This window comes from Ascaphus truei, chromosome 4 (assembly GCF_040206685.1).
Source record: "Ascaphus truei isolate aAscTru1 chromosome 4, aAscTru1.hap1, whole genome shotgun sequence".
In the NCBI taxonomy this organism is placed as follows: Eukaryota; Metazoa; Chordata; class Amphibia; order Anura; family Ascaphidae; genus Ascaphus; species Ascaphus truei.
Window position 1 is genome coordinate 119,895,120 of NC_134486.1, and position 15,629 is coordinate 119,910,748.

A 15,629-nucleotide genomic window follows, 5' to 3' on the forward strand; every position below is an offset into this window, starting at 1 on the left:
AATCTCCAATAAACTGCATCATTTCAGTGAGATTTCTGCAACCAGACTCATGGCCCATCGGATTAACACAGCGGGTGGTCCCTGCAGTGTTAATCTAATGGGCATTAGTCTGGCAGCAGAATTTCACAGAAATGTTGAGGCATTTACTGTGAGATGCCTTAGTTTTTACCTAATCAAGTGGTCGGATATGGGTGACATCTGTATATGAATAGAATGTTGGCTAGTAACCTCAGAGAACTGGTGTGGCTTAGGGCACTGGTGACAGGCATGGAAACTCATTAATTTCCAATGGCACTCATTCTTTTTAAATTTAAAGTGATATTATTACAGTTTGATGAGAAGTAGAGTCGTTCTTCTTCTTCTTGGGGAGCTGGCATTCCAAAGTTTGCGGAAGCATATAATTGACATGAATTCTGATTTTTAGCCTTTGATGGAAAGAAAACTTTCCTAATTTCCAAATATATATATATATATATATATATATATATATATATATATATATATTGTGACAGGGTCATTGACTCTGTATACATTAGTAGGAGATGGCAGTATGCCTGCTTTCCAGTAGACGAGGGGTTAACCCAGCTTATTAAGCAGTCCACAGGTGATTCAAATTAAGCTAGCTCACCTGCTTTAAAACAGGAAGAGGAAATGCCTCTGGAGAAGCAGTTGCTCTCAGGCACAGAGAGAAGACAGAGGAGTGTTGACAGACAGACACAGGCTGCTCAGATTGATCCTGTCCCAAGGGGGAATTAAGCTCCCAGGTAAGGAGCCAACTGGTGTTGTTGAACATTGTTGGGCTGGACTTGGTTAGCTAGCCAGCCAGGTTCATAGCCTGCACTTTTGTTTAGTCAGTTCCCCGACCGGGGATAGGTTTTGTTTACGTTTATTGCCTTAAAAGGACAGAGTACCCATTGTTTTGGTTACACTTTTGAACAAATAAATCCACCAGCATAATATTTCACCAGAAGAGTCGTGTTGTCTCCTCACTAACCACGGTCATCCTGCCACACGTGGTATCAGAAGTGGGATATCGAACACCCTGTAAAAGGGGCGGAGCTACAGATTGCGACTGGTGGAACCTGTCCACGCGGTAACTGTCAGCATGGAGGACGTTGTGAAGGCCTTAGTACACAGCACCGCTGTCCAGCAGGAAGCTAACAAACAGGGACTGGAAAGCACGGCTGCACAACGCGAGACCAACCGCCAAACATGCCAAATGTTAGTGGTATATGGACTTTTGAAAAGAGGTATTTGATGAACTGCTATATAAGGATACCTCTAGGTAAATGGAGGAATTGTACCCATACCCCTGATGAAGAAAGCACAGAGCTTTTGAAATGCGTAGGGCGTACAGAGGATAGATGCAAGGTCAGTGCTTTCTATTGTCGCCAATTCAAAGTCTCCTGAAACCCCTTGACCCCCTCCACCTACACTGAGGGAGATCGGAGTGTGATTGGGAAGTACAAGGACGCGTGCGCGAGCGCTTGTGCGTGCGCCCAGGTACCGACGGCGATTGAAGGAAGCGAAGCACAAGCGAGGACAGGAGAGTCACATCAGAGGAAGCTGACACCAGATTATTTATTAATCATATGCTGAGTCCTAGTGCTGAGTGCAGCATCACAGAATGTGAGTGGGATTTATCCCCAAGTTTTTATTGTGTTTTTTCTTTATTAAAACAATCTGCACCATAGAGGGATGTTTGTTTGTGCTCTTCTTGTTTCTACAGTTTTTTTCTACTATTTATATGAGAGTTTGGGAGTACTCTCGAGGATGAAGCACCCACCCTAAATTGGACGATTAGGCTTTTCTATTTTTAATGCATTTGGTAATTTTTATTATTGGTAAATCTTAGAAATTGTATACATTTTAGCGCTTTTTGGAAGTTTTTATGTATTCTACAGTAGAGGGACGTTTGTAGGGGGTGCACATTCTCCATTTTTTTGCTACATCATAGAATAAATAGATTTATACATACAGTAATACACAATTCATTGTTTGAGTGATACAGAATGTGAACACGACAAGCCAGAAGACTGTTGGTTCAAAACTAGTTAAGATATATTTTGTTTCTAATAATATATCTTTTGTTAGACTAATTATTTTGCATTGAAAAGTCAATTGAAGGTTAAAAATAGATTCCAGTTAGAGCTGAAGTGGGAACACCCAACTATGTTTCTCATGCAGTGAAACAATACTGTAGCTGAATGAGTCATAATAGTTCAGCTGTAGCCAAAGTTACTGCACCCACTGGTAACGCAGAATATCGTGTTAAAACGCAGACTAGCACAAAGTTTCCATAGGATTCAATGGCAGTGATAACGCAGAATATCACAGAATATCCCACCATATTGCACCAGTGAGGGTAATAACCCTGGGTACTTTATCAGAATAATGCGTTACAATCGAATTATAAAAGCAAAAGACAACAAGAGGATCCAGAATAAAGCAGTGAAATATTAACCAGATCAAATTATTGGTAAGATCTCATCTAGACTACTATGTTCATTTCTGGAGACCTTGGTATCTATTTATTAGATGTTCCCGGTGGTAAAACCATTGCAAAACCAATGCAAAAATGAACCATATTTATCAAAGAAATGTAATCCAGTTGAATGAAATGGGGTTTTTTCCTTTGATAAATCTGGTCAATACTATTTCACCGATTTTGCCCCAGTTTATCCAGGAAGGACTGGATATCCAGGAAGGACTTAAATCAATTAATGAGTGTGCAAAGAAGGGCTATTAAAATTGTGCATGATATACAGCAGGGGTGCATAAACTTTTTCCTGTGTGCACCCCTGCCTGCCCACCCCCTCTTGACCCCGGCGTCAAATGATGCACGGGGTCATGTGACATCACGTCGCCATGGTAAGGCTGGAAGGGAAGGTAAGTGTATTATAGAGGCCCCGCGCTGTCCCCCGGTATTCAATTTAAATGCCTGGGGGGGAGCATGGAACCTCAATAAGTGCCTCACTAAGGGGAAAATCTAGCCCCACCTGGGGGCACGTCCCCCGGTATGTGCACCGCTGATATACAGCATAAAACGTAATAGGTACAGTTTTGAAGACAGAAGGGAGAGGGGGTAATAGCCTCCCAAAAGAGGTCATGGAATCCAAAAATCATTAGGAAAGAGAGACATCATCCTCTTCAATGTTTGAATATAAGCCAAGAATCTAACAGTGTCTGAGGTTTTCCAGCTCATAGATAAAAGGGCAAACTAGATGGACTAAGCTGTTTATAGCTGCTATCAAATTCTGTTTCTATGTTTTAATATTATACTAATATTATAGTGTTTAGAAATATTTTTCAGAGTTAATTTTTAAAGAAGTAAAGCTGAAATGTTGAAGGAATTTAACTGTAATGGTTCTCAAACCTTTCCTCTCAGACCCCTTGACACAAATTAGAGATAACCAATGCACTTGCACATATGTAGGTGAATGTACAAAGTTTGTGCAGATGCAGCCACCAGTATCCGCTGATTTGCTTTGGAAATCTGGAGCAATCTCCAATAAACTGCATAATTTCAGTGAGATTTCTGCAACCAGACTCATGGCCCATCGGATTAACACAGCGGGTGGTCCCTGCAGTGTTAATCTAATGGGCATTAGTCTGGCAGCAGAATTTCACAGAAATGTTGAGGCATTTACTGTGAGATGCCTTAGTTTTTACCTAATCAAGTGGTCGGATATGGGTGACATCTGTATATGAATAGAATGTTGGCTAGTAACCTCAGAGAACTGGTGTGGCTTAGGGCACTGGTGACAGGCATGGAAACTCATTAATTTCCAATGGCACTCATTCTTTTTAAATTTAAAGTGATATTATTACAGTTTGATGAGAAGTAGAGTCGTTCTTCTTCTTCTTGGGGAGCTGGCATTCCAAAGTTTGCGGAAGCATATAATTGACATGAATTCTGATTTTTAGCCTTTGATGGAAAGAAAACTTTCCTAATTTCCAAATATATATATATATATATATATATATATATATATATATATATATATATATATATATATTGTGACAGGGTCATTGACTCTGTATACATTAGTAGGAGATGGCAGTATGCCTGCTTTCCAGTAGACGAGGGGTTAACCCAGCTTATTAAGCAGTCCACAGGTGATTCAAATTAAGCTAGCTCACCTGCTTTAAAACAGGAAGAGGAAATGCCTCTGGAGAAGCAGTTGCTCTCAGGCACAGAGAGAAGACAGAGGAGTGTTGACAGACAGACACAGGCTGCTCAGATTGATCCTGTCCCAAGGGGGAATTAAGCTCCCAGGTAAGGAGCCAACTGGTGTTGTTGAACATTGTTGGGCTGGACTTGGTTAGCTAGCCAGCCAGGTTCATAGCCTGCACTTTTGTTTAGTCAGTTCCCCGACCGGGGATAGGTTTTGTTTACGTTTATTGCCTTAAAAGGACAGAGTACCCATTGTTTTGGTTACACTTTTGAACAAATAAATCCACCAGCATAATATTTCACCAGAAGAGTCGTGTTGTCTCCTCACTAACCACGGTCATCCTGCCACACGTGGTATCAGAAGTGGGATATCGAACACCCTGTAAAAGGGGCGGAGCTACAGATTGCGACTGGTGGAACCTGTCCACGCGGTAACTGTCAGCATGGAGGACGTTGTGAAGGCCTTAGTACACAGCACCGCTGTCCAGCAGGAAGCTAACAAACAGGGACTGGAAAGCACGGCTGCACAACGCGAGACCAACCGCCAAACATGCCAAATGTTAGTGGTATATGGACTTTTGAAAAGAGGTATTTGATGAGCTGCTATATAAGGATACCTCTAGGTAAATGGAGGAATTGTACCCATACCCCTGATGAAGAAAGCACAGAGCTTTTGAAATGCGTAGGGCGTACAGAGGATAGATGCAAGGTCAGTGCTTTCTATTGTCGCCAATTCAAAGTCTCCTGAAACCCCTTGACCCCCTCCACCTACACTGAGGGAGATCGGAGTGTGATTGGGAAGTACAAGGACGCGTGCGCGAGCGCTTGTGCGTGCGCCCAGGTACCGACGGCGATTGAAGGAAGCGAAGCACAAGCGAGGACAGGAGAGTCACATCAGAGGAAGCTGACACCAGATTATTTATTAATCATATGCTGAGTCCTAGTGCTGAGTGCAGCATCACAGAATGTGAGTGGGATTTATCCCCAAGTTTTTATTGTGTTTTTTCTTTATTAAAACAATCTGCACCATAGAGGGATGTTTGTTTGTGCTCTTCTTGTTTCTACAGTTTTTTTCTACTATTTATATGAGAGTTTGGGAGTACTCTCGAGGATGAAGCACCCACCCTAAATTGGACGATTAGGCTTTTCTATTTTTAATGCATTTGGTAATTTTTATTATTGGTAAATCTTAGAAATTGTATACATTTTAGCGCTTTTTGGAAGTTTTTATGTATTCTACAGTAGAGGGACGTTTGTAGGGGGTGCACATTCTCCATTTTTTTGCTACATCATAGAATAAATAGATTTATACATACAGTAATACACAATTCATTGTTTGAGTGATACAGAATGTGAACACGACAAGCCAGAAGACTGTTGGTTCAAAACTAGTTAAGATATATTTTGTTTCTAATAATATATCTTTTGTTAGACTAATTATTTTGCATTGAAAAGTCAATTGAAGGTTAAAAATAGATTCCAGTTAGAGCTGAAGTGGGAACACCCAACTATGTTTCTCATGCAGTGAAACAATACTGTAGCTGAATGAGTCATAATAGTTCAGCTGTAGCCAAAGTTACTGCACCCACTGGTAACGCAGAATATCGTGTTAAAACGCAGACTAGCACAAAGTTTCCATAGGATTCAATGGCAGTGATAACGCAGAATATCACAGAATATCCCACCATATTGCACCAGTGAGGGTAATAACCCTGGGTACTTTATCAGAATAATGCGTTACAATCGAATTATAAAAGCAAAAGACAACAAGAGGATCCAGAATAAAGCAGTGAAATATTAACCAGATCAAATTATTGGTAAGATCTCATCTAGACTACTATGTTCATTTCTGGAGACCTTGGTATCTATTTATTAGATGTTCCCGGTGGTAAAACCATTGCAAAACCAATGCAAAAATGAACCATATTTATCAAAGAAATGTAATCCAGTTGAATGAAATGGGGTTTTTTCCTTTGATAAATCTGGTCAATACTATTTCACCGATTTTGCCCCAGTTTATCCAGGAAGGACTGGATATCCAGGAAGGACTTAAATCAATTAATGAGTGTGCAAAGAAGGGCTATTAAAATTGTGCATGATATACAGCAGGGGTGCATAAACTTTTTCCTGTGTGCACCCCTGCCTGCCCACCCCCTCTTGACCCCGGCGTCAAATGATGCACGGGGTCATGTGACATCACGTCGCCATGGTAAGGCTGGAAGGGAAGGTAAGTGTATTATAGAGGCCCCGCGCTGTCCCCCGGTATTCAATTTAAATGCCTGGGGGGGAGCATGGAACCTCAATAAGTGCCTCACTAAGGGGAAAATCTAGCCCCACCTGGGGGCACGTCCCCCGGTATGTGCACCGCTGATATACAGCATAAAACGTAATAGGTACAGTTTTGAAGACAGAAGGGAGAGGGGGTAATAGCCTCCCAAAAGAGGTCATGGAATCCAAAAATCATTAGGAAAGAGAGACATCATCCTCTTCAATGTTTGAATATAAGCCAAGAATCTAACAGTGTCTGAGGTTTTCCAGCTCATAGATAAAAGGGCAAACTAGATGGACTAAGCTGTTTATAGCTGCTATCAAATTCTGTTTCTATGTTTTAATATTATACTAATATTATAGTGTTTAGAAATATTTTTCAGAGTTAATTTTTAAAGAAGTAAAGCTGAAATGTTGAAGGAATTTAACTGTAATGGTTCTCAAACCTTTCCTCTCAGACCCCTTGACACAAATTAGAGATAACCAATGCACTTGCACATATGTAGGTGAATGTACAAAGTTTGTGCAGATGCAGCCACCAGTATCCGCTGACTTGCTTTGGAAATCTGGAGCAATCTCCAATAAACTGCATAATTTCAGTGAGATTTCTGCAACCAGACTCATGGCCCATCGGATTAACACAGCGGGTGGTCCCTGCAGTGTTAATCTGGCATTAGTCTGGCAGCAGAATTTCACAGAAATGTTGAGGCATTTACTGTGAGATGCCTTAGTTTTTACCTAGGCAAGTGGTCGGATATGGGTGACATCTGTATATGAATAGAATGTTGGCTAGTAACCTCAGAGAACTGGTGTGGCTTAGGGCACTGGTGACAGGCATGGAAACTCATTAATTTCCAATGGCACTCATTCTTTTTTAATTTAAAGTGATATTATTACAGTTTGATGAGAAGTAGAGTCGTTCTTCTTCTTCTTGGGGAGCTGGCATTCCAAAGTTTGCGGAAGCATATAATTGACATGAATTCTGACTTTTAGCCCTTGATGGAAAGAAAACTTTCCTAATTTCCAAATATATGTATGTATGTATATATATAATATAATATATATATATATATATATATATATATATATGTATATATATGTATATATATATATATATATATATATATATATATATATATATATATATATATATATATATATATATATATTGTGACAGGGTCATTGACTCTGTATACATTAGTAGGAGATGGCAGTATGCCTGCTTTCCAGTAGACGAGGGGTTAACCCAGCTTATTAAGCAGTCCACAGGTGATTCAAATTAAGCTAGCTCATCTGCTTTAAAACAGGAAGAGGAAATGCCTCTGGAGCAGCAGTCTCTCTCAGGCAAAGAGAGAAGACAGAGGAGAGTTGACAGACAGATACAGGCTGCTCAGATTGATCCTGTCCCAAGGGGGAATAAAGCTCCCAGGTAAGGAGCCAACTGGTGTTGTTGAACATTGTTGGGCTGGACTAGGTTAGCAAGCCAGCCAGGTAGATAGCCTTCACTTTTGTTTAGTCAGTTCCCCGACCGGGGATAGGTTTTTGTTTACGTTTATTGCACGTAAAGGGAAAGAGTACCCATTGTTTTGGTTACACTTTTGGACAAATAAATCCACCAGCATAATATTTCACCAGACATGTTGTCTCCTCACTAACCATGGTCATCCTGCCACACAATATATATATATATATATATATATATATATATATATATATATATATATATATATATATATACACTGAATATATATATTGTATATACACTGTATATATACAGTTTATATACAGTATATATACAATATATATATATATATATATATATATATATATACACAGTGGTCGACAAATCACCCAAAAATCTACTCGCCACACAAAAAAATCTACTCGCCACCTAGTACCAAACATGTGCTGCTTGGGCCAATAGGAGCTCACCACGATGTTAAATACACTCGCCCGGGGCGAGCAAATGTATAGGTTTGTCGAACACTGTATATATATATATATATATATATATATTAGTTTTCTTTAAAACTAGTTCAAAACAAGTGCAAAAACTGCAATTCAATTCAATCCAAATTCAATTTTAAAAAATTCAATTGCAGCAATTAGGGTCTTTTCTTTTAAATCTTGTTCAATTCAATTGTCCCCACTAACAATTTTCTTGTTATGTGGGACAGTCTCTCAACAAATTGCTCTAGTAAACTTACACTCCATATTATGTTAAACTTTCTCAAATGTGTCCCAATGTTGAACCCCCAACAATGTTTTTTTTTACTAATTATACTGGTCTATTTATGATTAATCCAAATGTTCACTGAATATTGATTCTTATATATTGATGTCAGTGTGGATTTGTATTTTAATATGCAATAATAAATAATAATTTAACAAGACAGTCTGTATTCCTTTCCCTCAAATTCTTCTCACTGCCTCAAAATGACGGGAAGGTGACAAAGGATGTTCAAGAAGGTGTATAGGGGCACTTGTGCTGGCAGGTGCAACCATACTATAAAACCATGAACCATATACCCGGCTAAAGCTAGTTGCCAACATACTGTACAGTTGAGGCCGGCATTGCAAATAAGGCCTTAACACTCAAATATTAAAGATACAGAAAAGTGATGCCCCCATTCTTTGGTATGTCAGATTGTCCATGGTTTTAACAGCGTTCAGGGAGACAGGATGAAGGCAGAGAGTACTAAGAATCCCCAGAGGTTAAACACCAGCTTTCATTGAAAGTGCCATCTTGCTACCTACAACTGCCAGACTCTTGCCAGGTGAAGCAGCACTGCAAGAACTGGGAAGATCAGTTTGAAAAAATTAAACATAATATTGTTGACCTTAGGGAAGTAAGAAGAAAAGATATGGGGACCTATATATTACAGAGTTACAGAAAATGTAGGAATCAGTAAAGTAGGCTTCATCATTAACCAGAAAAAGTAACGAGAATGACCGCTCAATTAATAAAGAGAGAAGAGTATCAAAGATAACTAAAGTTTAAAGAAGATAAATCAGCGACTTATGATTTGGAAGAAGCAAATCACTGTATTTAAACAAGATGATTTATCAGCAATAAAAGACCATGCACTTGTCATAAAGAGAATTAAGGACTTCTACAAGAAATTAGATCAAACAGGGCATAATCAAGAAGAAGAAAAACGAGAATATGTATTGAGTCATTCTAGAAGTAACAGAGGTAATAAATCCATGAACAATGGGAGGCCCCAGGGTTAGATTAAATTACAACTGAAGTCTTGATAGAAGCTGGGGAAGACGTAACAAAAATCCATGCAAAACTCCTTACATGCTGCTTGCAGAACAGGACATTTAGAAAACAGTGAAGAAATGCCATACTAATGTTTATCCATAAGAAAGGAGACAAAGAAGACCTCAATAACTACAGAACAATTAGTCAACTTCCAATCACTTACAAAACTTTTATACTCAACAATTGACTGCCACAGGCCCTAGAATTTACCCAGCCTAGAGAACCATTTCATAGTGGATACAATAAAATGGACCACATCCAGACTGTGCAAGAAGTGATTAACAGAAGTCATGAATGTGACCTACCACTCATTTTTGGATTAGTAGATTACGAAAAAAAATGTGTCTATACCATAGACATGCATTAGGAAGACAGTGTTTAAGGAACATACAATGATATTATAAGTAACATTTACAAGAATATCACATCAGTCATTAGATTACATGAAAATACAAGCAAAATAAGGAATGGGATGGGTACGCAACAAGGTGACACTATGTCATCAAAGCGTTTAACTGCAACACTAGACGAATTGTGCCAAACATTGAATTGGGAAGAAAAAGGAATCTACAATGAATACTTGAGTCACCTACAATTTGCAGACAATATTGTTACAGATATATCGAGACTTACTGTCTCCGGATCTGCGGCTCAGAAAAGGTTAAAGCACTTTGGGATGGTTCATGCTCCTGAATAGAACCCTCCAAAGTGCTAATCCTCTGGCACCGGGGCAGTTGTGGTCCTGCAGCTTTCCCCAGTGCCAAAAACAGTAAGGGCCTCATTCTAGTAGCTTCGATCAACTCATCGAGGATTTTGAGCAGTTTTCGCAAAATTTTGCTATGTAGCTATTCCGAAAGCCTCGATGAGTTGGTTAACTCATCGCACATTTTTGGTGATTACTCACTCCTGGCAAAACCCATCGCTCGGGAGCTGCAAAACATCTGCAAATCGCATTTTGTCTGAAATCACAGTATTCCAGTCGCTCCGATTAGATAATCTGAGCTCTGTAATTGCGGGTTATCAAAGATTCATCCCATCAGCCCTAGGGTGGCGAGATGGGATCTGCGAGCAGGTCTTTGAAAAAAATGTAATTATCATGCATCAGATTGAAGCGGGAGTCTCCGGAGCTGATACACATTAATACCAGCAATTTGATGCAATAAAAATGCATTTATAGGCAGCTTCATTACCTAAGGCAATGAAGGGGTTAACTACCAGTGCCATATTTATTGCGGGTAGCGGGGGTGGGTAAAGGAGGTATTTGGCCTGTGGTGTTTAGGCCTTTTTGGGTGGGGGTTGCAGGAGGAGTTAACCCCTTCATTACCGTAGCGGTTAATACCCACCTGGTAGGTATAAACACCCACCGTGGGGCAACAACCACTTTCACCCATCACCGCTACCCACAATAAACATTAAAAAACACAACTCTAATACCCACCTCCTCTACCCCCAACAACCCTCCCAACACAGCACAGTAATGGTGAAAGAAACGAGAGAACAGTCCTTGGTGCACTGCCAGATAAATGAAACTGGATGTTAAAAGTCCAAAACCTCTGAATAACGTCCGTGAATAACACTGATGTAGATCTTGGGCTCTCTTGGAGGTAAATCAATATCAGAAAAACAATGAGACAGAAAAAAACATTGCACAGTATCTCTGGTTATGGCGACAGACACAAAAAGAGAAGCTAACTACTTACATAAAAGCAGAAAGCATAGACCTTGAAAGGTATCTTTGGGACTGGACAGCAGAGGGTCTCTGATTTCTCTGCACTCCTGTCTTCTCCAAAGCTCAAATGATATGGAAGTCACGACACACATAAAATACAGAAAGGATGCAGAATAGTGTAAAACCATAACATTTAATAAAAACAAAAAAATCGCAAACAATTGCACTCACATGCTGTTGGATCTTAAAAACAGATGACAAACGTGCCGTCCGCAGGCTTGATTACTGGGTGCGTTGTGTATAGGTAGAGGTTAGGTAAAGGGACTGTCTCCTCCTCTCGGCCACGATTCGGAGCACCAGACCACTCTGATGACGCCACCAACACAGCGCCGTTCCCCTCTTCCTCTCCCCTGTGTTGGTGACGTCATTAGAGGTGGTCTGGTGCTCCGAGTCGCGGCTGAGAAGAGGAGACAGTCCCATGATCTAACCTCTACCCATACACAACGCACCCAGTAATCAAGCCTGCGGACGGCACGTTTGTCATCTGTTTTTAAGATCCAACAGCATGTGAGTGCAATTGTTTGCGATCTTTTTGTTTTTATTAAATGTTACGGTTTTACACTATTCTGCATCCTTGCTGCAATTTATGTGTGTCATGACTTCCATATCATTTGAGCTTTGGAGAAGACAGAAGTGCAGAGAAATCAGAGACCCTCTGCTGTCCAGTCCCAAAGATACCTTTCAAGGTCTATGCTTTCTGCTTTTATGTAAGTAGTTAGCTTCTCTTTTTGTGTCTGTCGCCATAACCAGAGATACTGCGCAATGGTTTTTTCTGTCTCATTGGTTTTCAGATATTGATTTACCTCCAAGAGAGCCCAAGATCTACATAAGTGTTATTCACGGACGTTATTCAGAGGTTTTGGACTTTTAACATCCAGTTTCATTTATCTGGCAGTGCGCCAAGGACTGTTCTCTCGTTTCTTTCACCATTCCCCACTAGCCCATATGGATAGGCTTGTTATTTGCCCTTTTCTTCATACACATGGTTTTTGGGGTTTTTATATTATATATTGCACTATAGAGGTTATTAACTCTTTTATTGCACTATTTTTTGTCACTTTTTAGTAATAGGTTGAGCGCTTAGTATATGTGTTAGTTCTTTTTTTGTATTATACAGTACAGTAATGGACACAATTACTATTGTCCAGATATGGATAATATTGCATTTGCCCATTCAAAATAAAAACAACCAGCATGAAGTAAATAAAACTTCTACTTACCCCTGCCAGGGTAAAGGCCTCCGCGTCATGTCCTTTGTTGGCTGTAACACAACAAGAAAAAATACAATCTAATGGCCCCTAACCCTTTAATCACCTTAGCGGTTAGTAACTGCTATAGGAATTAAGGGGTTAACCCCCCTCCACCACTACCCACCCGGGAGGCCTAACCACCCACCCTGGCACAAGTACCACCACCCTCTATCCATTGATTTATACAGTGGTACATCATGCCCATATTATATGTGCATGATAAGCCACTTTAGCAGTCAATGGGCAACATGAAAAAAAATCATGAGGCCCAAAAATACACAACAATAAAATAAATGTAACACCTACCAAACATAACAATTAAATTTAACGCCTAAACAATCTAAAAATGTAATAAAAAAGCCCTAGAAATACATAACAATTAACTCAAAACAATAAACAGAAATAGAAAACATAACCATTAATTAAACCTAAAGTTTTTAAACATACAGTATTTTAATAAATGACATAAATGTAGAGAATATATTAAATAGAGTTCACTCTAATAAATGTTGCTACGCAGTGCTGCCCCTCATTCTAACCAATTTTAGTCAAGGACCATATTTACAAAGTAGTTCCAAAACAAAAAACACCATAATGTGTTATGGCTTAGTACTACTTACTGTAGTTAATATGGCCGTAACTGCCTAGTTGTGTGTCAAAGTTGTTAAAAGTCAGGAAATGTCAAGATAATGTCATTTTTCTCCATTAGCAGACATTCTTTTACATCAAAATGCATCATTAGCAAGTATAAAAACCTTGTAATTTTAGTTTACACCTAATAAATGATTGCGTTTCCAGGTTTGCACCACCTTAGATCTGTTGGGCTTAAATTACACAATGAGAAAGGCAAACTATTCTATTTGCATGCAGGTAGAGCCAGACATTAAAAAGGTTAAGGTGGGTATATAAAAGTGTCAAAAACCCTCCACCTTACAGTAAATAAAAATACCACTTGTGGTGCTTTTACATGTCTGACCCCAAAAGTCTTCAGCTGTCTATGAGTAGGTTTACTGGCTATGCACTTCTTTAACCAGGTTGTGTTGAAAGGCTGTGCATATGTTTATAGAGTTCCATGTTAAAATGGATGAGAAGTAAAGAGTGACACACTGTGCTCATTTAAATGTCATTTCCCAGAATCCCTGGCTGTAGTGAAAGCACTTTTTGCCAAGCGATAATGGGGGAAAGACAGGGTTGCAGACCTGTCTGAGGCATGCAAATGCCCCACACGTGGTATTTTTAGTTGATTAAGCCAACTTTGATGCATCTTATTGCACCTTAATTGGAAGGCTATCAAATACAGTAGCTCCAGAACTCAGAATGCAAAATTAGTCAATCCTATTTTATAATCTTCTGTCTTTTCTCAATGAAAAATGGCAACAAATCTAAGAATACATTGGGAAACAAACAAAAACTACTGAATTGGCTCAATTTGTTTCAGTGACCTTAGGTCACATAATAGCTTTTAATTATTTTCGGGTGAGCAGCTTTTGACTATGTTTACATAAATAGACTTATTTTAGCAGTATAAATGTTCTCGCTACTATGTGGCACATGTAAGAAGGCAAAAGTGGTGCAATTCTGGGACAAAAAAATCTGCACAGTATGTGTCCAAGACAAAAATCCTATTGAATCAATAAGATTTTTTTCCTTTTGCCCCAGAATTGTACAAATGTTGCCTCGATACATACATTTTTAAGTTTCTGGTGAACTGTGCATCATTTTCATAAATTAGCATAAGCCATTTTAAGAAAATAAATATTCTTGTTATAAATAGATCTTAGATTGTAAATCATTAGGAAGAAATATTATGCCTAAAGAACCTTGTATTGACGCTTCATTTCAAGTTTCTATAATGTTACATTTCCTCATGTAAAGCTCTTGGGGATGATTCACTAATGTAAATTCAGCGTTAATGTTACCTCGAACAGTCTTTAACTGCCTTTGACTTGAATGAGAGTTAAAGTCCATTTGGATGCATTTACCCTTAACTGGCTTAAATGAATAACTCACAAAGGCACTATCAACACTATGTAAAGAGAAAATACAGATAATGAAAGTAATAACTGATAAACTAATATGGAGAACCCAGTATTTTGTCAGACAATTATACTAGCAAGCCATGTAACACAATTATTTTTGATAAGTTATTGGTTATGATTAAAAAAACAAGCTTATTTTTAACATAAATTGAAAAATTCTAAACAATTGAAATAGGCATCCTGATCATAACCAAGAAATAAAATGTCAGCCTTACCCCAGAAATTTTCCGGAAATAATGCAAACCATGTACTGTTATGAGCAGTGTTGTTAGCCATAAGATCCAAAATAAAAGCCCAATTTAAATATATCCAAGCTAGTCATGCAAGAGCTCTGAACTTGTGTGTGTTTCAGCAGAGAAGTTTTTCTACATGCCTAATACATTTTGTTTGTATCAAAGGAAACATGAGTAGTACACTTCCTGCTTTTAGGCTCAAAGTTAGCAAGTAGCTCCTTATCTGGGGGCACCACACAGTTCCTGAGACATGGAACAATTTCCTTTTCGTCATTTCCTCAGCCATACCGAATTGACTGCAAACAATGCACAATTCCCTTGCCTTGTAAAATACATTTAGTTCTATCATTAATGGATGACAAGCAAGACTGTAATTCCTCCCTTTCACATCCCTCTTGACACATGTCTGCAAAACCAGTTCCCTTTACTGTATTTTTTCTCTTATGAAGTGTATGCTTTGCGTTTTTCTGCTACTGTATTAAATACAGAAGTCACAGTGAGTGCGTGTCTACAATAGGATGTCTATGGAAAACTATATGAATAGTTTACTAAGTTTATATTGTGCAGAGCCCAGAACACCCTTCCCTATTCTTATGCAGTATCTTTAATATGACCTCTAAGATTTGATCGTTAAAATCTGAATTTGCTCCTATATTTTAATAGTG

The 15,629-nt window shown here is 38.9% G+C and overlaps 1 protein-coding gene across 1 annotated transcript in view; it reads right to left on the reverse strand.

Moving 5' to 3' along the window:
- The window catches only part of MYCT1 (MYC target 1), a 51,071-nt gene extending 35,943 nt beyond the window's left edge, over positions 1 to 15,128 (reverse strand). Inside the window, exon 1 of the mRNA XM_075594760.1 lies at positions 14,947 to 15,128. Within this exon, the coding sequence (XP_075450875.1) occupies positions 14,947 to 15,007 (61 nt within the window). The 5' untranslated portion in view covers positions 15,008 to 15,128. The remainder of the gene's footprint in view (positions 1 to 14,946) is intronic.
- Between the last annotated feature and the right edge of the window lie 501 nt (positions 15,129 to 15,629).